Source organism: Lobosporangium transversale (genome assembly GCF_002105155.1).
Source record: "Lobosporangium transversale strain NRRL 3116 chromosome Unknown BCR41scaffold_28, whole genome shotgun sequence".
NCBI lineage: Eukaryota > Fungi > Mortierellomycota > Mortierellomycetes > Mortierellales > Mortierellaceae > Lobosporangium > Lobosporangium transversale.
In genome coordinates, this window is record NW_019029006.1 from 74,208 (window position 1) to 98,784 (window position 24,577).

General features: G+C 41.2%; 9 protein-coding genes across 9 annotated transcripts; 7 read left to right on the top strand and 2 right to left on the bottom strand.

The window, feature by feature from the left end:
* Positions 1–646: 646 nt before the first annotated feature.
* On the top strand, positions 647–2,659 carry BCR41DRAFT_397954 (hypothetical protein; the record flags this gene model as incomplete). Its single annotated transcript, XM_022028920.1, has 2 exons — positions 647–2,158; positions 2,273–2,659. The coding sequence occupies 2 exons, from the start codon at positions 647–649 to the stop codon at positions 2,657–2,659; spliced, it is 1,899 nt and encodes a 632-aa protein (XP_021879594.1).
* A 764-nt stretch (positions 2,660–3,423) lies between these two features.
* Positions 3,424–4,764, top strand: BCR41DRAFT_397955 (hypothetical protein; the record flags this gene model as incomplete). Its single annotated transcript, XM_022028921.1, has 1 exon — positions 3,424–4,764. One exon carries the CDS (start codon positions 3,424–3,426, stop codon positions 4,762–4,764), a length of 1,341 nt encoding a protein of 446 aa, XP_021879595.1.
* A 780-nt stretch (positions 4,765–5,544) lies between these two features.
* BCR41DRAFT_324631 (endoplasmic reticulum Ca-transporting P-type ATPase) lies at positions 5,545–9,894 on the bottom strand. The gene is made up of 6 exons (XM_022021553.1): positions 9,855–9,894; positions 9,685–9,742; positions 9,297–9,561; positions 9,104–9,190; positions 8,623–8,973; positions 5,545–8,522 (listed from the first exon to the last, which is right to left on the bottom strand). Coding segments are annotated over exons 2-6 (3,576 nt in total). The 5' UTR covers positions 9,687–9,742; positions 9,855–9,894; the 3' UTR covers positions 5,545–5,651.
* A 67-nt stretch (positions 9,895–9,961) lies between these two features.
* Positions 9,962–10,855, top strand: BCR41DRAFT_324632 (acetylserotonin O-methyltransferase-like protein). The gene is made up of 2 exons (XM_022021554.1): positions 9,962–10,280; positions 10,351–10,855. Exons 1-2 carry the CDS (start codon positions 10,050–10,052, stop codon positions 10,765–10,767), a joined length of 648 nt encoding a protein of 215 aa, XP_021879597.1. The 5' UTR covers positions 9,962–10,049; the 3' UTR covers positions 10,768–10,855.
* Positions 10,856–11,912: 1,057 nt separating this feature from the next.
* Positions 11,913–14,085, bottom strand: BCR41DRAFT_338459 (kinase-like domain-containing protein). The gene is made up of 6 exons (XM_022022116.1): positions 13,705–14,085; positions 13,307–13,567; positions 12,823–13,111; positions 12,603–12,727; positions 12,282–12,490; positions 11,913–12,176 (listed from the first exon to the last, which is right to left on the bottom strand). The coding sequence occupies exons 1-6, from the start codon at positions 13,810–13,812 to the stop codon at positions 12,011–12,013; spliced, it is 1,158 nt and encodes a 385-aa protein (XP_021879598.1). The 5' UTR covers positions 13,813–14,085; the 3' UTR covers positions 11,913–12,010.
* A 2,797-nt stretch (positions 14,086–16,882) lies between these two features.
* On the top strand, positions 16,883–18,191 carry BCR41DRAFT_110553 (hypothetical protein). The gene is made up of 2 exons (XM_022019383.1): positions 16,883–17,456; positions 17,927–18,191. Exons 1-2 carry the CDS (start codon positions 17,055–17,057, stop codon positions 17,972–17,974), a joined length of 450 nt encoding a protein of 149 aa, XP_021879599.1. The 5' UTR covers positions 16,883–17,054; the 3' UTR covers positions 17,975–18,191.
* An 864-nt stretch (positions 18,192–19,055) lies between these two features.
* On the top strand, positions 19,056–19,964 carry BCR41DRAFT_110597 (Dbl homology domain-containing protein). The gene is made up of 4 exons (XM_022019384.1): positions 19,056–19,319; positions 19,404–19,469; positions 19,564–19,671; positions 19,764–19,964. The coding sequence occupies exons 1-4, from the start codon at positions 19,194–19,196 to the stop codon at positions 19,875–19,877; spliced, it is 414 nt and encodes a 137-aa protein (XP_021879600.1). The 5' UTR covers positions 19,056–19,193; the 3' UTR covers positions 19,878–19,964.
* Positions 19,965–22,066: 2,102 nt separating this feature from the next.
* Positions 22,067–23,286, top strand: BCR41DRAFT_387743 (hypothetical protein; the record flags this gene model as incomplete). Its single annotated transcript, XM_022027923.1, has 3 exons — positions 22,067–22,169; positions 22,290–22,408; positions 22,517–23,286. 3 exons carry the CDS (start codon positions 22,067–22,069, stop codon positions 23,141–23,143), a joined length of 849 nt encoding a protein of 282 aa, XP_021879601.1. The 3' UTR covers positions 23,144–23,286.
* Positions 23,287–23,336: 50 nt separating this feature from the next.
* Positions 23,337–24,541, top strand: BCR41DRAFT_356972 (tubulin binding cofactor A). Its single transcript, XM_022024776.1, has 5 exons — positions 23,337–23,618; positions 23,715–23,820; positions 23,912–23,998; positions 24,110–24,192; positions 24,340–24,541. The coding sequence occupies exons 1-4, from the start codon at positions 23,575–23,577 to the stop codon at positions 24,182–24,184; spliced, it is 312 nt and encodes a 103-aa protein (XP_021879602.1). The 5' UTR covers positions 23,337–23,574; the 3' UTR covers positions 24,185–24,192; positions 24,340–24,541.
* Positions 24,542–24,577: the final 36 nt, after the last annotated feature.

Consider the following 24,577-nt stretch of genomic DNA (forward strand, 5'->3'; position numbering starts at 1 on the left):
CACGATGTAAGTGCAACCCCATGTGCACTTGCTCGTCTTTTTCTCTATAGTTGTTGTATTGAAACGATTGAATGGTTGATAGCCACTTTTTTTATGCGCTGTAATTATCTCTCCAAAGGAAAGGGGGAAAAGAGAAAGCCGTTTTATGGCAAATGGGATATGTTGAGTGATATATAGCGAAAGATAACTCTACTCTAGCACTTGCCTCACTTAAGTAAGGGGCACTAACCGAGGAACTCGAGCAATTGTCTCGACTAGACATATCAGCTGGATCAAGAAAGATGAAGAAGAAGGAGTAGAATGCAATAATTCAATCATATATTTGCGAAGCTGCGCCTTGCATTAGTGGGCAGGGTATAAGTAACGCAGAACCTTTCACGTTTTCTTCTCCTCTTTTTATCTTTTTGCCTTTTTATATACATGCACGTTTAAACCAAGCTCCTCTCATCAAAAAACTACAAATTATACGCGACAAAGTACAGCACATACCTGCATTAATTATCAAGAAAAAAAACACAAATTACCCTTTCCGGCCTGCATTCGACCATCCCTTGGGCTTCCATCTGAAAGACATCAAGGCTTTATTCCTCCCAAAAGCGCTAGCCGCCCATCCTTCCAAGGCCTTATCCACTATTAGCGCCAAGCCATGAACCCGCTGCCACCAAGCCAGCTTGACCCATTCGTGAGCGCTCCAACAGCAACAACCCCCATTCTGAGCGGACTTTCGATGCCTTCATCGCTTCCTGAGAACCTGATGCCATCGCTTCAGGGCTTGGAGCAGTCACTTGGCTCATTGGCGTTCCACGACCAGGCTGATGGCCAGTTCCTTGGTCTCAGCTCCCCGGGTGACGACGACTTCTTGTTCCAAGGCGAGTTATCCATTGATGGCCTCTTTTTGTCCACGGTCCAATTCCCAAACCTTCCCGAGATCGAATATGACTCCTGTGAACTAGAACCACAACAATTACAACAGCAGCAACAAGCACATCCTTCTTCCTTGCATTGCTCTCAGCGACAGCGACAGCAATCGCAGCAAGCTCACTCATTGCAACAACCCATACCACAGCTTGCCACTCAAATCGCTCATCAGCAAGAGCATCTATCTCAGCTCCAGTTTCAACAGCAGCAGCTCCATTCTCCTCGTAACCCTTCGAACCTTTCTGGGATGCTCGCATCACAGGCCACTCAAGCACGACAGCTGCAGATGCAACAACAACTTCAGATACAGCTGCAAACGCAAATGCAAATGCAAATGCAAATGCAAATGTTACAACAGCAATCACAGCAGCAGCAGCAGCAACCGCAGGTTGAGTTACTGACGCTTGAGCAGATTCATGAGCAATTTTGCTCTCAACAACCAATCCAACAACAGCCAGAGCCAGGGTTCCTTCTATATAAACAGGCGATCCCTGCTGAGAAACAACAACAGCAGCAGCCTCCTACTGCTTTTGATATGTTGCGACTCCAATCGTCCTTCATTGATCACCACTCTAGCCCTGAAAACTCGGCTCCGTCGTCAATGTCCGAGAAAGGTCACTTTGACTTTACTTCTGGTTATTTTACAAGTAGCCCTTTCGAATGCTCGTCTGCTGGCAACGCTGCTAACATCCCTGGTGTGCCGTCTAGCATGGCTGGCATGAATGGTGCGAATGGCATGACTAGTATGTCTGACATAACTGGTATGATCATGGGTGACTTCATAGTGAAGCCAATGGATGCATTGAATAGTTTGCCTACTATACCCTTCACGGCCCCTACTATCCTCGGTGGTGAACATGGGTGCAGACAAGACTATGGTCAGGGGCAGAGTCAGAGCCAAATCCAAAGCCAAAACCAAAGTAAAAACTCACTGCATCGGAAGAGGTCCTTTCAAGTGAAGAACCTAAACGCAAATACAATTACTGAGTCGAGCGCAAGCATAGGTGTCCTCTCTTCTTCACTTCCGACCCCGACTATCTTATCATCAGGGTTATTGCTGCCATCGTCATCATCATCGATGTTGTCGTTCAAGCCCTTTTCAGGCTCTATCTCAGATGACTCTGATTTCGCAGAGGACTTGCTAGCGGAGAAAACAAACCAGAAGCGAAGAAAAAGAACAAGAAAACCGGCCAAGCCTGCTGAGGTTGCAAAGCTCAAACCCCCCAGAGTGATCCTTAACGTAAGTTTGCACTTTTTATTTAAAATTAATAGGAATGTTCATTCTCATATAATGTGAATACTTAGCAACATCAATTTTGGAATGTCCATTTTGCCTTATTGTGGTAAATAATAGTGTCAGTATCCAGGCTGCAAGGTAACATGTTCCAGTCATCCGTCTCTGGTGCGCCATTACGAAGCCCACAAGTGGCGAGGCAAATACTCGCCTGTTCGTTGTGAAGCTTGCTTAAGTTCACTTTCGAATGAATTCTCAGTTCAGCGCCATATCCTTCGTTCGCCTCCTGGATCTAAATGTAAAGAGATGAGGATTTATAGTATCATGAAGTCTGAGACTGAAGTTGAAAGCACGGTTCGGTTCTTTCCTACTCGTCCTCATGGCAAGAAGACTGTTCGGGTCAATCTTGAGAAGATGAGGAGTAAATATCTCAACAATAACAACCTAAACATCAATGGGAGCAACAGCAATGGTAATAACAATAACACTATCCATTATCCACTATAATTAAAAAAAAAAAAAAAAAAAAAAAAAAAAAGTAGAATCCAATGAGGAGGAAACGCGTATGAGAAAGAGTGTTTGCGGCTGATAACATTGGCTAGTGCAGGACTCTTTCATCCAAAGTCTCTAAAAACTACTTTGTCAAAATAAATATATAAATAAAAAAAAGGAGGAATAAAATACGGAGCGTTATTGCTATTTTTCATATCCTTTTTCATAGTCTTATGATAGGATAGAAAGGCAGTTGGTTGTTTCTATCTCCTTCATTCGCTTTCAAAGTAGCCCTTATTTTACTTTACTTCTTCTCATACAGTGTATCATTGCCTAGTATCAATAAGTAAAGTTCTTTTTCAGTTAAAAAGATGTTCGTGGTATCCAATAGTACGGCAATGAGGCATCTGTGGTTTTTTTTTTTTTTTTTTTTTGCTATCCAGTACATGAGAGTGTGCGTCTGTGTGAAGCAAAGGGTGCTTAAACAAAGCCTGTGCGCCTTGCAATGAATTTATTGTTACTTATTCCCAAATCGAGAGATTTATGGAAGCATGCATACAAAAAAAAAAAAAAAAAAAAAAAAAAACCGCAGTGTACTAATCCATAGTATATATACATTAGGTGGTTCTAGATATGTCATGTACTGTTTCATTATTAGCCTTAAGTATCGTACTTGAAGCCCTGTCAGCTATCCAAAAACTCATACACAGGAAGATTCGATTTTATAAACAATCAGAACTCGTTACCTTTGATAGTGTTTCTACACATTTGGGACTGAAATGAGCCTGAGCAAGGATAACAATAGCAATAGCTACAACAATAACAATAGTAATAACAATAATATCTATTCTCTATCACTAAGACGCGCCACCAACCATTTAAAAAAACAGAATCCTTCGGTTCATATGAGATTTACTTGGGACCCAATGCTTACAGATTATCCTCAACCATTCCTCGTGCTAGAGCTAAGATCAGCTATGGCTAACAACTGTGAAGACTTACGCGAGAATGCAAGCCCCTTTTGGCAGCAGTTTAAAGATTATTTCGAGCATCTTTCCACAGTCACCACCAAGTTTCTAGAGAAGGAGCCTCTGAACAACGATTTGAATATCATCAGCCAAAGTCATCAGCAGCTACTGCTTCAGCGTCCCTTACAAACGCAAGAGCATCCAATGGTAACATCCTCAGCTCCGATCCCCGATTTTCCTGGCCATCTCGATCAGCAGTCTACCGAAAACCTTGGTCTGACTGAATCTGTGCCACCATCGTCTATGCCTTTGATGCCTCTGATACCTTTGGCTTGTTCAACCGAGAACGGTTCTCATATTCCACAGCCTCAAATTGGGCCCTCATCTCAGATGTTGCCTGTATACCCATCTATTCCACATCTCGCTATACAAGGTTATAGTCAAAGGCCTTACGACCAAGGACTTGAAAATGTCACAGATCCAGTCATTCACCACAATTATGAGTTCGATCACACTCCTACTACTTCTGTTGAGCATATACCACAGGCGCTTCAAAGGCTACTGATGCAACTTGATACATGCGAGGAGCAGCGCATGGGTACTGAGCCGCCCTTGCTTGGCACTTTTTTATCCAATCTCCCTCCCTCCCCCTATACCTCCGGCTCTATAGGCATCCCTACCCCCACTACTACCTATACATTACCCATATCGTCAGCATCATCATCGTCAGCCTCAGGATCAAGTAGGAGAGAAGAGAAAATAAGAAATCCAGCACGCGGTAGTGGCGGCGGCCGTGAAGCGATCGTTCGGCGAATGGAAAAATACATGCGATTCAAAAGCCCTGAACGTCATCCAGTGACGGACAAATATTATTGTCTAGGATGTCCTCCAGGCCGAGAGTACCACTTCACAGAGAATTCACAGCTGCAACGCCATTCTAACAGACATAATTTCACGCCTGCAAACCGTCGATTCCGATGTGATAATTGTAATCGAGGATTTGATCGCATGGACGCATTGACACGTCATGTGAAGGCTCCATCGTATGACGAGTGTATGGAAGTGGCTACTTACTCTGAATTTGACATCGATGGCAACCGAGTCAAATCGCAAGAACCTATTTTCGACCGAGGAAGAAGAGATGATTTCTAGTGAAGAAGATGAGGAAAAAAAAATAAAGGCAGTGGACATTTTTGCCAGTTATTCCTATAATATTTATAAAATGCAAGTCCTTGAAGTGTATCTGTAATTTTGAAATAACAATCGTACTAAAAGAAGCCTATCATAGAAGTACTATGAGTAGTGTCATGGTTCAATGTCACATGGTGTATGATTATCTAGACAAATGCCGTGCGTGTTCCAAAGATCACTCGTAACTGTTTCATTGGCGCATTAGCTTATGGCTTTTTTTTTTTTTTTTTTTTTTTTTTTTTTTGACCTTACTACGCTCTCTGCTTAATTGTTTATTCTTCATCTCGAAGAATAATAAAGTAATCTGGGTACTCTCGATTAACAATCTTGCAACCCATTAAGATTAAAGTAAAAAATTAAATAAAGATAATGCACCCTATTTAATCGGTCCCGTATGAGGAAGCTTGATATTGTTAGATTTGTCTTAGTCACGTAGGTTTGCCACTAACCATTTAACGAGCAGCAGCTCAAGAAACCCCGGTTCTTTGTTCCTTCTTTTTCACAAGAACCATTGGAGTACTGGCTGTTCTCGTTCTTTATTTGTGTTTAATCTGTAACTGGAAGTGGCCGATCAAAAATCTCCTATCCAGTCACCTTCTAAACTCTCCAATAATATGAAGGCCACGTGGAGCAGAAAGACAAAATCTTAAACGCGTCTTATTTGTTTGATGTGATAAACATTGCAAGGCACTGATAAATCAAATTCATTGTCCTCGCACCCACATTCATCAAAGACAAACGCTCAATTATTTTTCTTCTTTTATTAAGCAATCAATGTGCTTTACCCTAATATGTTTTAAATGCCTCTATTCAGTAATTCAAGTGATATGAAGAGAAAAAAAAAGATTCTACTTTCTGACAATGTCCTTGGCTGCAAAGTTGCCAAAGAGCTTGTTGCACACAATCTCAATACCCCACGCTACAAAATAGTCAAACGCCATGATGCCAATCAGCTTGGCCTTGAAATCTTCAGGGAAGGGCACTAGCTGAAGCCACTCATTGAACTCGGGCATAAACTCAGTTGCACCGGCAACTGCTACACCTCCGACCGCGATCAATCCACGGTACAAATAAGTATTCTCTTTCAAACTTTCACGGAAAGGATGGCCCTTGTAGTTGATCGCAAATGTCGAGACTTGCATCGAAAGTGAGATAAGATAGATGGCAGAGTTCAAAAGACCGGGTTCGAATGTACGCTCCAGGTCAATCTCGCGATCTGTCTCGATCAATTTGGCCTCATGTGTGATGTAGATCAATGAAAAGATGTGAACAGCAAATTGACCCAATACCGACAAGATGATGTAAAAGTTGAAGATGTTAGGTTGAGGACGCTCCTTGGACAAGGTTTCTAAGGGTGTTGCCTTAGAAATACACATGAAGCATACAGCCATGAGCATGCCAGTGATCGTAACCTGGAAATCTCCAAACTTAATACCATCCAAATATAATACACTCAAAGAATAAGCAGTGATCAGGCAGTTGAGAGCGAGAATCTTGTACATTTGCATGGTGGCAACTAGCGTGCAACGCCCTTGACGGATGATATTGACAATTGAGATAGGAGTAGAAAGCTTCGATGTGAAGGGGGCAGCAGCTGAAGCGTCTCCAAGTTTTATAGTTGGTGGTGCTTCCTCATCCAAGTCTTCCATCATGCCAGCGAGACCGTTCATGTCGAGCTGGGGCCTAGCAGGAACAGGACGACCATTCTCATCAACAGCACCAATTCCGGCAGCCTCGCGAGCGGCTTGTTGCTTAGCAGCAATAACCTCAGGGGGATAAAGGTGTGCGATCTTGGCATGGGCTGGAGGAGGCTGCATGTTAAATCGGGCAGTAAACTTGATCTGATTCTCGTAAACGTTCTTGAGACGCTGAATTTGATTATACTCTGCGATTCTAGCCAAATCCTCGGGTTTGCCATCCAATAGGGCAACACCAATATGAGCCTGCTTCAAAGCTCCAACATCGTTGGTGCCATCTCCACACATCAGAGTCGTGTAGCCGCAGCCTTTCATTGTCGTTAAAATAGTCTCCTTTTGTCCAGGCGAGACACGAGCATATACCCAAGTGTGTCGGACAAGCTCCTCAAATGTAGGCTTGTTCTCATACTGTGACATGGCCGGTCCAGTAACGCAAATGTCATAGTCGCGGAAAATGGTGGGATCAAAGGGCTTGGAAGGGTCTAGATCAATAACCTTAGTCTCATCGATAGATTTCCAGATAAGATCATCGGCACCGCGTCCATCTTCACGCACATCCATAATCATAACGTCGCGGTTTACGATGTCGACTTGACGGGCAACATGGCAGGCAGTCATTGGGTTATCTCCAGTGATCATAACACAGCGGTGAGAGGATTCATTAAGCATCTTGATGGCCTGGACAGAGTCTTCTTTAAGAGGACAATGGAAGACAAGAAAGCCAGCAAATTTAAGCTGGGTCTCGACATTATCGCGAGTCAATGCGTTGATTTGGTCAGCGTTCAATCCATCAGGCAGGTATCTGTATCCAAGGGCCAAGACTCGGCTTCCACGGCGGGTGAATTGTTTGTAGGTATCCTCATAATACTTAGGCACCTCAGTGTACATATTCTTCAATGTCTCAGGGGCACCTTTGACACCAACAAACAGTTTAGTGGTTTTGAACTCGGGGCTGGACAATGTGGAGATAGTCGACATGCGCTTCAATGCTGAAGAAAATTGAAATCGACGTCGGATCACCATATGTTCAGATTTGTTTTGAGGATTCAAAGGGAAGACATTGTCGTTTCTACCGACTTTCCATTTCAAAGCCTCCAGAGTAACACGTTCCATAGGATCACCGACAAGGCCTTCCTCCAACTGAACCAATGCGTGCGCTGTAGCAAGAACATGACGGGAGGACATAGGGGCGTCTTCAGGTGAAACAAGCTTCTCAGGCGCTTTGGCATCGATGCCACAAACACCCTCAACGACAAGATCCTCTCCAGTCAATGTTCCAGTCTTGTCAAAGCAGCAAACGTCGACTTTTCCAGCAAATGGGATACGGAAAGGCTCGACACAAAAGATATGATGACGTGCGAGCGCAATAAGAGATGTGTTGACAGCCAATGACAGCTCCATGGGCAGCTCTGGGGGCACAACAGAGGTGATAATCAAAATACAGTCCAAAAGAAGCTTTCCTCGCTTGCGTCCGGTCTCCAATCCAACGACCCAAACATAGTAGGCAGCAACGATGGCAAAAATGAGCAAAAATAGAATGAAGAGTAGCGCCTCCAGGTTATTGGCTGTAACACGCTCTGTAGAATAAACCATGGTTCGAACCAATTTCCCTTGAGCGGTTCCAAAGCCAGTGCGAACAACATAGCAGATACATCCTCCATCCGGTGCTTTCAGATAAGTAGAAGGAGGTGTAACTTGCAGGACCTTGGTACCTCCATACAACATATTGAGCTTATCAGCACCGTTCAATTCCAAGACATCGTCCGCCTCGCGAAGCATGATACCTTCCTTTAGCAATGGTGTCGATTCTCCTGACAACATAGCCTCGTTGACAATGCAAGATCCATCGACAATAACCATGTCACAAGGTACTCCTGACTCTTCCTTGGTGCGTACAATCGACACAAGATCACCAGGCAAAAGTTCATCTGACATAATATTAACCCAGATGCCATTGCGACGAACGTTGACACTGAATGGTTTAATCGACATAGCTTGGAATTCACCGATCGTTCTCAAACGCTATCCATATGATAAAAATATAAGTTTATATTCATAGATCATGGTCAAACTCAAAATACTTCATAGCAGCAAATGAATTTGATGAGTAACCTATACGTACCTGCCAGACAACAGTGGACTCAAAGATAACTAACATAACGAGAGTAAAAATAGAGTAATACCAGTACTCATCCAGACACCAAAGGGCCACGCAGAAGATCTGAAAGATGAAAAATGGTGCAACAGCATGCTCCTTGAAAAGCTCCATAAACTTTGGTAAAGGGATATCGAACCGATTCATGCCATAGGTAGCTGTTGATGCTTTAGCCTGCTCCTCATTCAATCCCTCGCTTTTTTGAAGTTCACCCATGGTTAAACCAGTATCAGATGGATACTTGAGCTTGACAAACAGCTTTTTATCAGCATTGTAAATGTATTTCTTTTTTTGGAAGAAGAAGAAAATCGAACCATTCTACAAACAAAATAATGGAGTATAAAAATTATTTAGCCAAAGGATTAAGAACCAGTCATAAAAGACCACGCAACCCGATCTCTTTTTTATAAATAAAATAAAAAAAAATAAAAAAAAAAAAGATACATACCTCATGGTGAAGATCACAGAGAGCACCCAATCCGCGATGCTTTTGAGGAATAATTCGAATGACTGTTGCTTTCATAGGATCAGTTTCCTGAGGAATAACCATGATGGATCAAATATTAACCTTGGTGAGTATAGAAATAACTACTTTTCAGTGCATCATATAAGAACAACCACTAAAAACCAAAGCGCCATACTTTTTTACATGTCAAAGAGGCTTTAATCGAGACACTCCATTGACAGGTCAGGAACAAAAGTGCGTTGATAACAAGAAGTGAGCCGAGAGTGACGAAAGTGATTTCCTCGGATTTGATCAGCTCATCATAGCGGAAGAGGTAGATGAATGCCCAGGCAGGATAGAGGAAGAAGAAAGGCCAGACATAGGCATGTTGGATCCGTGGTAGACGAGAATGCAGCGACGAGGCCGCGATCAGCTTCGTCTGGACAAGTGAGGCCGGTGCCCTTTGTAGTTGATAGAAAAGACATTTTCAATTTAATAAGATATAGCGTGGATCAGGATAGAAGGCAATGACCTCATGGAAAAAATTATAGATACTTTTGCAGGTTATAGTAGTTTCCACATACATTTCAAATGTAAAGCTCTTGTCAAACGAAACGTGCAGTCAAACAGCACAAGACGAAGCTGGAAATGGAAGAAAATGATTGAAAAACAAAAATGGGGTTGATGTCAGCTTTCTTCCGGATGAAAATAAGTCCGATGGCAAAAGCCAAATGTGGTGAGGTTTAGCATTTACCAAGAAAGATTTGATGATGCACTTGGTGTACAGAGATGGGATGAAAAGAACTAACAGTTTTTGAGGCCAGGTTTCTCTTTTTAACCTCCAGCTATTGCTTGATGTCACGTGGATTCACAAAGATGCATACCGCTTCTTTTTGGTATGCTCTTCTTTGACCAACTAATTCTCATTGTAAAATCAGACTGATCAGTAATGGTTACTCAGCTCAACGTCAAGTGGCTCAATGCCTTAAACTCCAAGAAAGTTATCCTTGCCTCTTCCTCACCACGTAGGAAAGATATTCTCTCTCAACTTGGTGTTAAGTACACCGTTGTTCCAAGCACTTTCCCGGAGACACTTGATAAATCTTTGTTCAGCCACCCTTCTGAATATGTCAAAGAGAATGCGCTTCAAAAGGCTCTTGAAGTCTATGGGCGTTTGAAGGTATTTTTTTTTTTGTTGACGTCTGCTGTAAATTCAATACAATTCATTTAACACATCTCTTATTTCTTAGGCCACTGGTGATACTCCTGATTTGGTCATTGGTGCCGATACTGTTGTCGCTCACAACTCTGAGATTCTTGAGAAGCCCAGATCTGAACAGGGCGCCATTGAGATGTTGACAAGTCTTTCTGGATCTACCCATATGGTTTACACAGGTGTGACACTTATTTCACCTCCTTCAGACGGGTCGGATATGCCTAGGATTTTGACAGATGTCGAAGGGACCGAAGTCTGGTTCCAAGATCTTTCACCAGAGCTCATTGAAGCCTATGTTGCAACAAAGGAACCCATGGATAAGGCTGGCGGATATGGATATCAAACTATAGGAAGCGTGTTAGTCAAGGGCATTAATGGCTGCTCATGGAATGTTATTGGCCTTCCTGCATCCAAATTGTTTTTTATGCTACAAGACTTCACTCAAAAGTAAATTAGTTTTTGGAGCTAATAATATAGTTAGTAGATTAAAGCCTATGGTGACTATGCCAAGTTCCACATCAGGCTCTGGTTAACTCATTGCACTTCAGCACTTCAGCTAGTCATTCTATGTGCTGGAGATCGGTGTTATCGTGTCATGGGTATTTATTTACCACAGGAGCTTTTTGAAGAAAGCATTATGAAGCTGTAAAACATCAATAGTACTCCCAGAGAGTTCACCCTCATTATCTGTCTTTTAATCTGGAGCATCCATTTCAATCTGATAAAAATGTGTTGGTATATCCGACAAAATAATCGGATCGGCAGCATGCAGTTTTTGTTTACAAACGAAATTTGCTCACCTACCACGCGTATACTTCACTTTCCTTTTATATTCACTAAATCATTTGTGCCTTATACGTACTCAAGAAATAGACTGTCTTAACAAATACAAATGGGAATAGAATGATTAGAATCAGTGTGGACACACTCAAGGAGTACCTGACAACTATAATGCTCCGGCCTGGAAACGAAAGAAATAAGATATTGGTAGCGCTTCCTTTGCGAGCTATTAATCTCATAATGACTGGCAAACGCGAGGATACTAGGAACATTGTGCCATGTATTGTCAGTAACCAATATATCGATGATTATCTGCAATAATACCAACAGGAGCTGCAGCAATCGTCACGATGTCAATCTCTCATCTAACAAATATCTGAGCATCATTTAAATTTTTAACAAAGTTGTCGACGACCTTTGCGGTTTCTCCACAAAGCAGTTTCACTAGTAGAAACACGAAGAATGAGGATAGAGCAATTATGGTTTAATTTAAAAAAAAGCAGGATTCACGATCTGAAGCGTCACCAAGCCTCAAAAAACCAGAAAATGATCCGATCTTGCGGTTTCTGCCATCGTTTGTTGGGATATTAGGCCGTGAAGAAATGCAAAAGAGGAAAGCTCGAAAAACTATGTTAGATTATTCTATTCAAGTGCATAAAATGCAATTTATTTATTCTTCAGGGTCATATTAGAGACAATGGTTTAAATAAAACTTAATGACAATATTTATCAAAATAACTAAAAAAAAAAAATAAAAAAAAAAAAAGGAAGCCGCTTTTATTTTAATAAAAACAGTGCTCCACAACGATTATAGATGCAATGGGCACAGCTTCTTCATGGGATAAACTTATATATATTATATATATTTATTCTATGCTAGCTGATGAAATGAAATGAGGTCTGTATAATTACATCTAAACGACTTTGGGTGTCTGGGCCGTCGGACTTCCAAGATCCCAAACGCTTTGGATCCATGCTTTCATATTAACCTCTTCATCTGAGCGTTTTGATGATTCGTCAATGAATGGATGGCTCATGATCTGCTCAGGGGTCGGTCGTTTCATGAAATCCTTAATGAAGCTAGAGGGGCGGATCAAAATCAAAAATGACAAAAAAAAATTTAAGCTTTAGTCGTCTTACCGAAAAAAAAAAAAAAAAAAAAAAAGTATTAATCATATTGCTCACCATTGATTCAAAAAATCCCTAAAATCTGCTGACCATGGCTCGTCCTCGGGCAAAGAGGGTACAGGTTGGTTGACAATGTAATGCAGAAGTTCAAAAGCGGCTAAATTTTGAGGGAAAGGATTTTTCATCTGAGCAATTTCGACCATAGTCAATCCTAATGACCATACGTCCGATTGTACAGGATACTTTCCACCCTGAATACGCTCGGGCTAAGTTTTTAAAGGAAAGGGAAAAAAAACAAACATCAGTCTTGGCTGATACTTCACAAGTTTGCAATGGCTAGTAACGAGATACTGCTCTCAATGTCTCAATGTAGCCTACCGCCATGTAATAACTTGTCCCGACAAACGTCTCCGCCAGTGAGTTGACAAGATCTCCGCTAACGCCAAAATCACAAAGCTTAATTCGGCCTTCCATGGTTACCACGATGTTTGAAGGCTTCAGATCTATGTTATCAAAGAAATATATGTATATTAAATACCTTTTTTTTCCTACCTCAGGAAATAAAAAACACTTGGCTTCCAGAACGTAAATGATTTACCTCGATGAATAACATGGTGCATTTTATGCAGATAGACCAAGCCATTGAGAACAGCCTCGCTGATCTTGCCGAGAATGCTTTCCGATATTGTTTGCTCCTTTTCTGCAACACGCTTGTAAACGGCCTCCATACTTCCGCCCTCACAATACTCCATACAGATAGCTAACTCATCATCCTCCATGTATGCGCCATAAAATGTAACAATCCAAGGTGAATGACACCGATCCAGTGTTTTTAGCTCACGCTGAAGTAGTCTCTGGAAGTCAGGGTTGGGGTCACATCGAACATGCTATTAAAAGAGCAAAAAAATAGTAAAAAGTTATTAGACATGTATTGGTACCTTTTTTTTTTTTTTTTTTTTTTTTTTTTTGGCTTTGATCCTTTCAATAACAAGGATGCATCCTAAAAGCATATGGAAAGTAAAGATAGGTGAAAGAATAACAAGACTCCACACTCCCACTTCATCCTGTATGATTTAGCATACTTTGCGAGCCATGATGAATCCTGTGGGTACATGCTTGACTTTGCACACAGTCCCTGCAGAGCCTTCACCCAATTTCTTGAGTGTGATCATATCCTCAGGACGAAGCGTATAGTTCATCAATGGGTCGGGTACACGGGTGCCTCCAGGGGTTTCAGGAATACTCCTAATCGATTGGGCCTCTTTCTCTCCTCCTGCATTTGTGAACTGGATCTCGCGCGCTGGGTCTCGAGGATTGCGTTCCAGGAAATCTATGAGTGGTCTCTATTATAAATATATATATATATATATATGTATATAAAGATTGATCGAGTCCAAATAAAATAATATTAGTATTTTTATACATGGTTTTATCGAATAGTGATTATAATGCGCCTTCCGTATATAAATTATAATCTTACACTTATTGCTGGCGCTGGAGAAGGACTGACAGAGTTACCGGAGGATGAATTAAGTTGCACATGAAGAGCCGGCTTCATCTTGCGTGCATGAGAACGTGCGAGAGACATTGTGTGAACAAGTCGACGGGGAAGGGGAAGGAGGAAGGAGGAAGAGGGGTAGTAGTGTAGTGGAAGGAAATGACAAAAAAAAAGGAAATGCTGAGGTGGATTGAATTTGGAAAAGAGATGGAAAAGGACGACTCGGTGAAGGGTCTTCTTTTTTAGTTGCACAAGCTTCACTCGCACAGGCAAAGGAGAGGGGGAATTGGCAGTGGTAGGAGGTGATTGGAGGGGAATATTGGAAAGAGACAATGGGAGTACAAACAGAAGGATATCTCGTGGTTGGGTCTGTTAATGTTCAATAAATAATAAATCGATCGTTCGCGGGGAGTTGCCTCTTTCTCTCTTTCTCTCCCTCTCTTTTATTAATGAAAAAAAAAAAAAAAAAAAAAAAAAAAAAAAAGAAAAGATAATAATAACAATAATAATAATATGCTAGAGCAATGCAATGCAGTGCCGCAACGAATAAATAACAATGATACAAGCGATGGCGATGTGCGTATGTCTGTGGAGGATGTCGAGAGCGAGAGCAAAAAAAAAAAAAAAAAAAAGAGGCGGTGACAATGGCAACAAATTCAGTTCTCGTGTGGGGTACTAATTTTTTTTTCCTAATTTTGTTTGTTTGACCCAATCCAATTCAAACTATTCATCATGCAATGTACCCTTGGCCTCTTTAATTGCACACCTCTTTTTTATTGCACGCGATCCTTGTGCTGTAACGCGACGTTCTACTTGACTACACTCCGCCTTTTCTATAACTCTCTCTTGTAAACTCTCCAACGCGACCATGTGTCTTTCGTCCTCTTCCAATTAGCCTTGCATGGACATCAATGGAGAGTGAACTGGTTAAAAAAAAAAAAAAGAAATGCAAAGCTCGGAGACACTTTTTTGACATGTCAGTGCCAATCCGTGTCAAATATCGGTACAATTCTCTGCAGTAATGGATTATGACCGCCATTTTTAAGAACCTATTGCAAATAGATGGAGCCCTCCGATGCTAGCCCAAGCAAAAGTAAAAAAGTAAAAGCAGAAGTGGGAGAAAGATGTTACTAAGAAGGGGGACACCATGTCTATACCGGGCCTCAGACGGTCCGAGATAAATATAGAGCAAGTACTCAAGCTGCTCTTAATAACGCTCATCACTGGCAAAGAAGCCAGGGGTCCTTTGGATAAAGCTAGTTGCCGTTCTTCTTTATCAACTGCAAACAGAAGCCTTATCAAGATATCTGGCCCTCAACAAAGTCAATATTCATGATTATCAGCGTCTGCGCCGCCCTCATTATTCATCACTGAACATTACGGAATGAAGACAGCAAACAATGTAAGTCAAGAACTCTATTTCTAAGTTCCTCTCACAATATAATAGATTTATATGATCTCAAGGAATTTTTTTTTAGCTTAATATAGCTCGTAGAGAGCAGTAGCGACAGGGTTAGCGTAAGCGACCTGCCAACCAATGTTTTGAGAGAGTTTCTGTTCAACTTTCAGAGCCAACATCCTGTGATGTCCTCCAATTCGCCCATTCGCCAGAGATTTATGAGGATGACTGGACTGGGCATATCACTTGTCTCAGACAAGAGGTGGAGAAGCTATTCCTTGTAGATCGGTTTCCTATCCTGCAGGATAAAAAGAAAAGAGAAACAAGAAAAAAAAGCAATGGCATTTTTAAAAGAAATGGCTACCAGTCAAGCACTGCCCAGCCTAAAAATTTAGGAGAAAAGGCTGCGCCATATTAGATGAAGAAAAAGCGAGTCATTACATACAACACGTAGGTCGTCAAGGAATATCGGTCTACATAACTTCCAGGGCTTTCAACAAGCAGTGAAGTTCAAATGCTTTGTTGGACCCTTATGGCTCCTGTAAATGCAGCAAGTTTCCACAAGCTGGCGGTAAATATCATTCATAAAGTCAGCCCTGGAAAGGGCATTTGGATTGCTAGCGTTGACTTGGGGCAGGCCATTATTGCAGCCAAAAGTGCTTAGGTCAAGCCCATTAGATGTCAAAGAACTATGAATTTCCATCATGCAGCAACAGGCCTATTATGAAGATATGACAGTGAACCTAGACATCGAGTGTAGGAGAATAGACAAAGGTATCATGCACGAAGACGCGTATTGTACATGAAAGACAACGATATCGGAAACAGGACATGGGTTGAAGCACCACCAAACAGACGGTTCTGTCATAGTCTATGTTTGAGTATCGCAAAGCAGTCGAGGCACAAAAATGAACAGGTCCTACCCAAACGCGGCATTTCCCAACAGAGGGTTGTCTCTTTCTTAGGATCGCTGGACTCCCAAATAAATAGACTATTCACAGGCGAATACATTGGCTCTGGACATGGTTTGAGATATATAAGCACAGGGTTCTGTCCAATCTAGTTTTGGTGCTTGGACTATCGCCTCACATCCTTGCATCCTCAAAGCCAAACTGGTCTCGAAGCTATGATCAGAGGGATATGCTCTGGTGTCTCATAACAAATGTAGACCCGACCAACTGTTGCAGTAACAGGTTTGTTGGGCGAATACACATGCGGTAGACTTGCGAGACAGCATAACACAGGGACGTAATGGCGTATGATTCGCACCACATCCCCACACCTCACTAATCTGCGATAACCGCTCTAAATTTGAACAAGTCTGCTCGATGTCCCTGGCAATCTTTTCTTTTTTAGCTATATTATTGTTTTAGTCTCATATTCCTTCCGTTTGCTTATTCAATTTCAATCGTACAATTTTATCTGCTTTCAATTATGTGGCATAAATCTGCGGAAATCACCATATCATCATGACATCTTGACATCTTGACAATCAATGCTTCGTCAGAAAAATAAATAATATAAAAAATGACTTTTCTTCTTCGATAGGATGGATCAGCATCCAAGTAGCCGTTGAATGGAATATCCATGCGTCTTTCCTCTTCTTTTCTACAACATTGTTCACTTCTTTTCAATTTTTTTTTTGTTTTCTTATAATATTCTATTTATTAATATTTTTACATTTAACTCCTTTTTATCCTCTTTTTGTTACATTTTGACGACCGGATGGATATCAACTGTGGACCATCCTAACCGCCACCCCCTCCTTTCTTTCAACAACACCATCTCAACTCTGTGCATGTCCTACCATTCATTTCAAATATAACGGACACAACATACGCACAAACACGGACCTTTGTCGAGCTACACACACGCGCGCTGCTGTCAAAATCCCCTTCTTTCACAATACAAAATAAATAAGAAAAACATAGTAATGAGAGCCTCTATTGAACAGCAAACACAGACATCAATGTATAGCAGAAAGGATCGGGCTCGACAGAAGCTCAACGTCCCGATCTCTCGTATGCCTATAACAACGCAGAGTGCCAACACAAACACAGGCACAGGCACAGGCACAGGCACAAGCGCCAGCGCAATGATACCTATCCAATCATCTACTAATTCGACAGTGCCCAGTGGACCGTTCTCCCCCATTACAACCGCATCAATCACAGGTGCTGTTGTTCCTGGCTCTAGTCCTGCCAGTGCTGGTACTGATGATGGTGCTGCATTTACATATGCAAGGAGATGGGACCAGACAAAAACAATGTTCAGAGAAGATACAAATAAAACTCTAAACCTTGCTCAGTCTATGACGCCAACAAAGGCAGAAGGTATGAAACAAATTTATGACGGCAGTATCGCTCGTCATCACAGTGCAGTTCGATATTCACATCCATGCATGTAATTCAGAAGTGTATTTGATATTACTCATCTCACCAAACAACTGGCTGTGGCTGTTCTCGTTCTGTCTCCGTGGTGATGATTCCTCCGCTTGGTAGGGTTATTGGGGAATAGAAAATAGAAAAGAAAATACCGTGTACAGCCAACCATGTAAAAATGGGGCAAAGTGCACGTACGCGACCACCTGTCCTAAAATGGTCGCCCCTTTTTTTTGAGCAACTGACACAATGTCATTCTGATGAAGAGAAGAAAAGAAAAATAGGCACAGAGAGGATTGAGGGTGCTTGATAATGAGTATATTAACATAATAGTCATTGACAATCAACTTGTAGACATGAACTCACTTCATTAATTCTTTCTCATTCATTTGTCATTCCATTTTCTTTTCATTTCTTTCTTGACGCAAGAGAGTCAAACTCGCTTGCATATTTCCGTTCCTCGACAACCTAGACTGCCCAAACTTAACCTTCAAGTCCCTGAGATCAGCGTCCGATTCGAACCAGACAGTATTAGTCCTATCAAGAACAGCGATAACCACCATTGCTTCTTCAACAACAACATCACTACCAACACTCCACTCTACACCGACACTGACAAATTAGTCTACAACAGCCGCAGAGTTAGTTGGAGTCCCTCCCAAGCTATCCCAGAAGGCTATTACTCGAAAGGATTCACACTAACTTCCTTTCAAAGAACTGCCGATAGAATTGGATTGTCCTCGTTTTCTTCTACGTCTTCTCCCTTCTCTTCGACATTATCCTCTAACACGTCTTCACCATCCTCAGCCTCTTCTTCCACACCACTAAAGCGATCCAACACCAACCATCAACAGCGAAAAGAAACACTCAGTCCATTTCAGCGACTTGTTGGTCGCTCAAAGTCAATGAGAATTAAGGCGCCTGTGCCTTTCTTCATCTCGGCAGACTCAGGGAACAACGAAACACAGGTGCGGACGGAGCGCTTTACTGGGTTATACAGTGATAAGCAATATCCACGCGACCCTCCTAGCAAAAAGACTCTGGATCTGTGCGACTCTATAGCGGCTAACGCCAAGAAACTCGCGATAGATAAGGATATGATGGTGAGGATGGATAACAGCTCAGCGGCGCATAGCTATGCTGAACAAGGCGTTGATGTTGCCAATAGCTCTAAAAACCGACCGAGAAGTACTATAGATATGTCTGATGTACAGGCGGAGAGTTTGAATCCGATAGAATCAAATTCAGAACATTCCCATCCCACATCTAATGGCAACTTAAAAGCAGACAAAACTACCGCAAAAACGGAAATATCATCGGATTCCCAAAAGCCGAGCATTACTATCGCAGCAATTGGCAATGGACTCTATAAACCTTTGTGGAAGCATACCATGACGAATCCTGAACAGATACGCGAGCTGGGACTGAGTCCTCAGGAAGTACAAAAGCAAGAGACAATCTTTGAGCTAATATACACTGAAGCAGAGTATTTGGACGACCTCAAGAGCATCCATAAGGTACGATAAAGCTATATTTCTATCATCCAGCTTCCCAAAAAAAAAAAAAAAAAAAAAAAAAAAAAAGTCTACGTGTTTTCAATGGTCCTTGTCAACTTTATACACGGAGAGCATCTGCTGAGCTATCTTTCAATAATGGAAATGTAGATTTTCGTGGATGAATTAAATGTCAAAATGGCGGAGTCAAGGAAAAAAAAACGATTTAACCCTGACAAGTCAGATGTAAGGCTTTATGAGCGGCTCGCAAGACTACTGTCGCATATAAAAGACCTATGGAACGGTCACCAATCATTGTTGAGAGTAAGTGATTGGTTGAATGACTCGTACAATGAAAGAAAGTCGTCTTCATGTTGTACCTTATGCTGACATACAATTCAACATTAGTCGCTACAAAACAAGCAGCAGCAGGAGACACCTGTTGTACAAAATATAGGCAGTGTGTTTGAAAATGTAAGTGAGCATTTGCATAAGTCTAATGTTGGTGTTTTTCCTTGCCACTAAATGATCGCAACTAATTTGCCTACAATCCTCTGATGATCAACAGTTTTATATGTTTTCAATATATGACTCATATTTTGCTCAATACACAACCACCTCACGAGACTTTCAACACATTATAACAGGGTCTTCTGAACTATGCATAATCATTAGAGTAAGAAATGTGGCAAAGGTGATTGCTAGTTTCTATTGTATACTGTTTATTAAAAGAAACTGCTAACCATTGATTTAATTTTTTCATTGCAGCACTTGTTAAAGTCACCCAGGTGCAAATGTCTGACTTTGGAAGGAATTTTCCTCAAACCTATTCAAAGGTTACAGAAGTATCCACTCTTTTTCAAGGTAGACATCGACGATTGAGAACCATTGTCATAGGTGATTAAGTTTACTTATCCATCGTTGCATACATTAAATTAACCGCCTGTCATTTGTTTCGGTATTTCAAAGGATCTACTTAGCTTAACACCGCCGTCTGATCCTGACTATGCTCAGTTAGCACAAGCATTGGAAAAGCATCAACGCGAATTAACAAAAATTGATGATCGGATATGGATTGAAGAGCACAATGAGATGCTTATGGACTTGCAGCAACGCATTAAAGGCCTGCCGTCTGTAAGTCTTCTACTTGAATAACTACATTATCCATGTAATTAGTTTTTATTATACAAGCATCAGGGTCTGAACAAGATTATAACTATTGTTCTTTTGGATCAACTCCATGTCTATAGGGCTTTTCACTTGTCGAGCAACATCGATATCTTATTCTGGACGGGCCAGTACATCGCATCTCCGTGCGCCAACCTAACAAACTCGTATTCGGTAAACACGGAAAAGGCAGCAAATCAGAAAGCTACGCCACATCTCAAAATTACCCTTATTACCACCGTCATGGCTCGTCCGAGTGGCGCGGGGACGGATTCAGGCCCCCGATCGCGCGTTTAAGCAGCAGTGATGACGACGATGACGACAATACCCCAACGCTGATTACTAGGCCAAGCCAGATGGATTATCATCACCAACATGCCAAACCAGCGTTTCCATCATCGACTTCGCTCTCTTCTGGCTCGTCTTCATCTTCAACACACTCTGCTCTTACAACACCTATATCGCCATCTCCGATTACTCCTATATTCAAAATGAAGAGTCGTGTTGAACCCAATTGTGAAAATCGTCAGCAAAAGTTTGGAGATGGATTATTTTATACAACTAGTCCGATTTCGCCACCTAATTCCGCAACTACATTGCATTCCTTGTCATCTACTCCAAGTCCGATAGCTATCCCAAATTCTGCAACACCAGCAGCTCTCTCGTCATTAGGGGCGTCAACTCCATCCAAGCAAGGCGTCGTTTCACAATTGGTCTCACAATATAGCTTCAATCTGTCATCCAGCTTTTCGAATTTGACAGGAGCAACCCATTCCCGAAGTATTGCACCTTCAGCCCTCTATTTGCCAGGGATTATAAAGAATTCAACGGATTCTGAGGCAGAGTACCACGTGTTCATCTTCACAGACATCATATTGTGGACTAAGCGAGTAATGAGCCGATATCATCGTAAAGAAGGCGCACCTTGGAATTTTAAACTGGTAGAGCCGATATCACGCTTGACCAGCGTTTCTACGACGTCTGAAGGTACTAATGTCAACCATTTTAAGTACAAAAGCTTGCTCTTAAAAAAAAAAAAAAAAAAAAAAAAATGAAGTATTGCGAAATAACCGATCCATACTCATTGATTTATCCAATAATTTTTATAGATAATATTTTCTTATGCACATCCGTGAACACAAGTAGTGCTAGCTATTTGGTGCGTACAGAAGATGAAATTGCAGCGAGGATGTGGCGAACAACAATACCCACACTGGTTCCATTCCATTGCTCGCGAAACATAAAAGATCGTTGGACGAAGAAATAAGTCATATCTTTGCAATCGAGGGTAATAAATAAATAAGGTTGTTTATACCTCTGCTTACATGAAACAGCGTTATCATTTTTTTTTTGTTCGTCTATATTCATGCATCCTGTATCCCTGTATCATGTCATACATTGAGAAATATGTTTCGCAAAGTCTGTCAATAATATGAATGATTTTTTTTACGCGTTGCAAATGAATTAGAAACGAATTATGACTACACAGCATATTGATGTGGATGTGTTTTCAAGTCTCTGTTTATGCAACCACGCTTTCGCGCCGTTTTTGGTGTCTTGCCTTAGTTGGGCGCCAGATTCATCGAATAAGAAACATTTTTTTTTTAAGGTCTTGGAAATATTTGATAGTGTCACGGCTATTACCATTTGTGACATATAAAACGGTCTTTGAGGCATCATATAAATATATCAGTTCTGGATATACCTTACTTTTTCGCCTCTTTTTCTCACTTCTATTCCATTCCTTAATTACTTGGCTCCTCTTACTTCTTACGCTACTCGGCAAGAAACGCTCGTCCATCTGGTCAACTTCCTACCTCATCAGCAAAACCTTTTTTTTAAAGCTTTATCAACCAAAATCTAAAGAAAGCTTTAAAATACATTTATTAACTATGAGATCTTCCATGATCCTTGCTGCCATTGCGGTGGCCTCCACTGTCTCAGCTTATCAATGTCCATCGACCGTTGCAGTTATTAAAGCTTGCGCGTCCATCAATGTTGCCCCTTGTAGGTGTCTCTTTTATGACTAGACTGGACACGTGCATAAAGATGTGTTGGATACAGAAATGAACAAGTTGATGATTTGATTTCAGACTAAAATTTGATCTGTTGTTTACGTCACTCAAGTGGTGTGCACCAATCCTAAAGTGAATATTGAGCCCTGTAACGAAAAGCAGTGCACCCAGACTTATGTCAATGATTATTCTGCTTGTCAATGTCGCCGCAGCTCCACCGGCTTTTATGAGGTAAAAAATACTTTTTTTTTCCTTTTTTTTCCTTTTTTTTCCCCCTCCTTTTAATGAGTCTGTTTTAAAACATATTTCTTTCTCAAAAATATTGATATAACAATACAGAGCTCGGTTAATGTTGATGGTCTTCTCAGACGTTGCGGAGTGGCTGGGCTAATAAACCCGTATGGCGACCCATCGCAATACAGGCCTGGTCAAGGCACCCAGACCTTCTCCCGTTCCTCCACTACTGGGGGTGCGACCGCCACTTCGCGCACAGCCGATCCCAGTGCCAGCCCTAGTGAGAGGAGTATTCTTGATCCCGTGAGGAACACATCACATCACATTTCGAAAGGAGCAATTGCTGGTATTGTCCTTGGACTTTTGGCAGCTACGGCCTTGGCTGGACTTTTAGGTTGGTGCTGGAGAAAGAGGCGTCATGATCACATGGCGGTCTATAATAGCTACCCGGCAGGCGCTGAAACCCGTGGACCATCTCGTACAGTTGTGACCGAGAAAATTGAGCCTATTGTCGTCAAGACTTCTCCTGGCACTACTGGACCGACAACTGGTGGTTATAATACTGGTGCTACTACTTCTTCTGCCGCCCATAATCCAATGAACACCACAGCCACCAATAATTACAACACCACATCGACTCATGCTCCACATAACACAGGCGCTTACAACAGTTCAAATGCAGCTCCTGCCGCTACTACCCAAGGCTACAGCACCCAGCCTCGTACCGGATAAGCTTATTTAAAAAAACTGTTACTCTTTTCATAACCTTTTATGCTTATTTCCTAGTCACCTATCTTCATTATGTGTTGTAAAAAAAAAGATTGTCTAGTATCTCAACAATCTTTTCCCCCCACCAAGTAATCATAATGAAGTACAGTACATAATAATAACAGTAATAATAATAACAATAGAAACGTTACCAAAGAAAAACGCACAGCCCATTTCCACTCCAACGCGATCTACCGCGCAATCAGCTTGCTCAATCTCAAACAGTCACAAGAAAAGAAAAAAAAGGCTGCATGTTCATGCATTTTCTCATCTTGTTTCAACCAACACAAGCTCACTCTACCATTACTTCATCTGTATTATCGTGTCTAAAAAATAGAAAGAGAAAAAAATACCAACCTTAATCGCTCTATTCCCCTTCATTTTCAAAAAAAAAAATGTCTACACGAGATTTTTCCATTAAAACTGGTGTCTTAAAGAGGTAAAAAAAACTCTTTTTCTTCAAAGGAGGATCGAGTCGACGACGTTTGAGGAATTCACCCTTTTTTTTCTTCTTCAATAACCGAAATAAAACTAGAGTTGCCAAGGAGCAAGTCTACTACCACGCAGAAAGAGACAAGCAACAAAAACGTATTAATGATATGATAGCCAAGGACCCTAATGACTATGAAATCAAGAAGCAGGTAAAAAAGAGAAAAAAAAAAGCTTTCTTTTGCCCCCAACGTCTGTTTCCTCATGTTTGATAGCCTTGTAACATCTTATCGCATGATATAGCGTGAAGTTCTTGAAGAGACATTGGATATGTTGCCTGATGTTGAGAGGAGAAAAAAGGCAGCCCATCAGGACCTTGCTAATCTTGTTGTAAGAAGAAATATTGTGCTAAGAAAAGAAAAAAAAAAAAAAAAAAAAAGAGTAGAAGAGGAAAGAGACTTTATTATTTTATTAAACATTAATAAATTTTATTTTATGTAGGCAAACGCGAATCCTGATATCAAATCATCAAAAGAATATCAAGAGGCTGTCGAAACTCTCGAGCAGTACGAATAAAAAAAAAGGTATGTAGGATGGGCCAATCACACAAAAAAATAAATGTGGTGTAACCAAATATCACACAGACTTCTCACATTTTTGTACTCTGAATTAAATGAGATCTACCAGCAAATACTTTTGTATTAATTGTTATCGTCTATTCATAACAGTAGTGAGTCTGTTCAAGACGATATCTGTCAGTGTTAACCTTCCATATACTCATATATCTGATTCTGGAGAGGAATTTTTGCCATAAAATGGTTTAAGAAATAATAAAAAACGACAATTAAAAGAAGTTATATCTAAACGACAAAACCAAAAAAATTATTACTTCTCTGCTAAAATCTCGTCAATAGACAAGAACAAAAATAAAAAAGTGAATTATTCTACTCTACCCCGATGGTATGATAT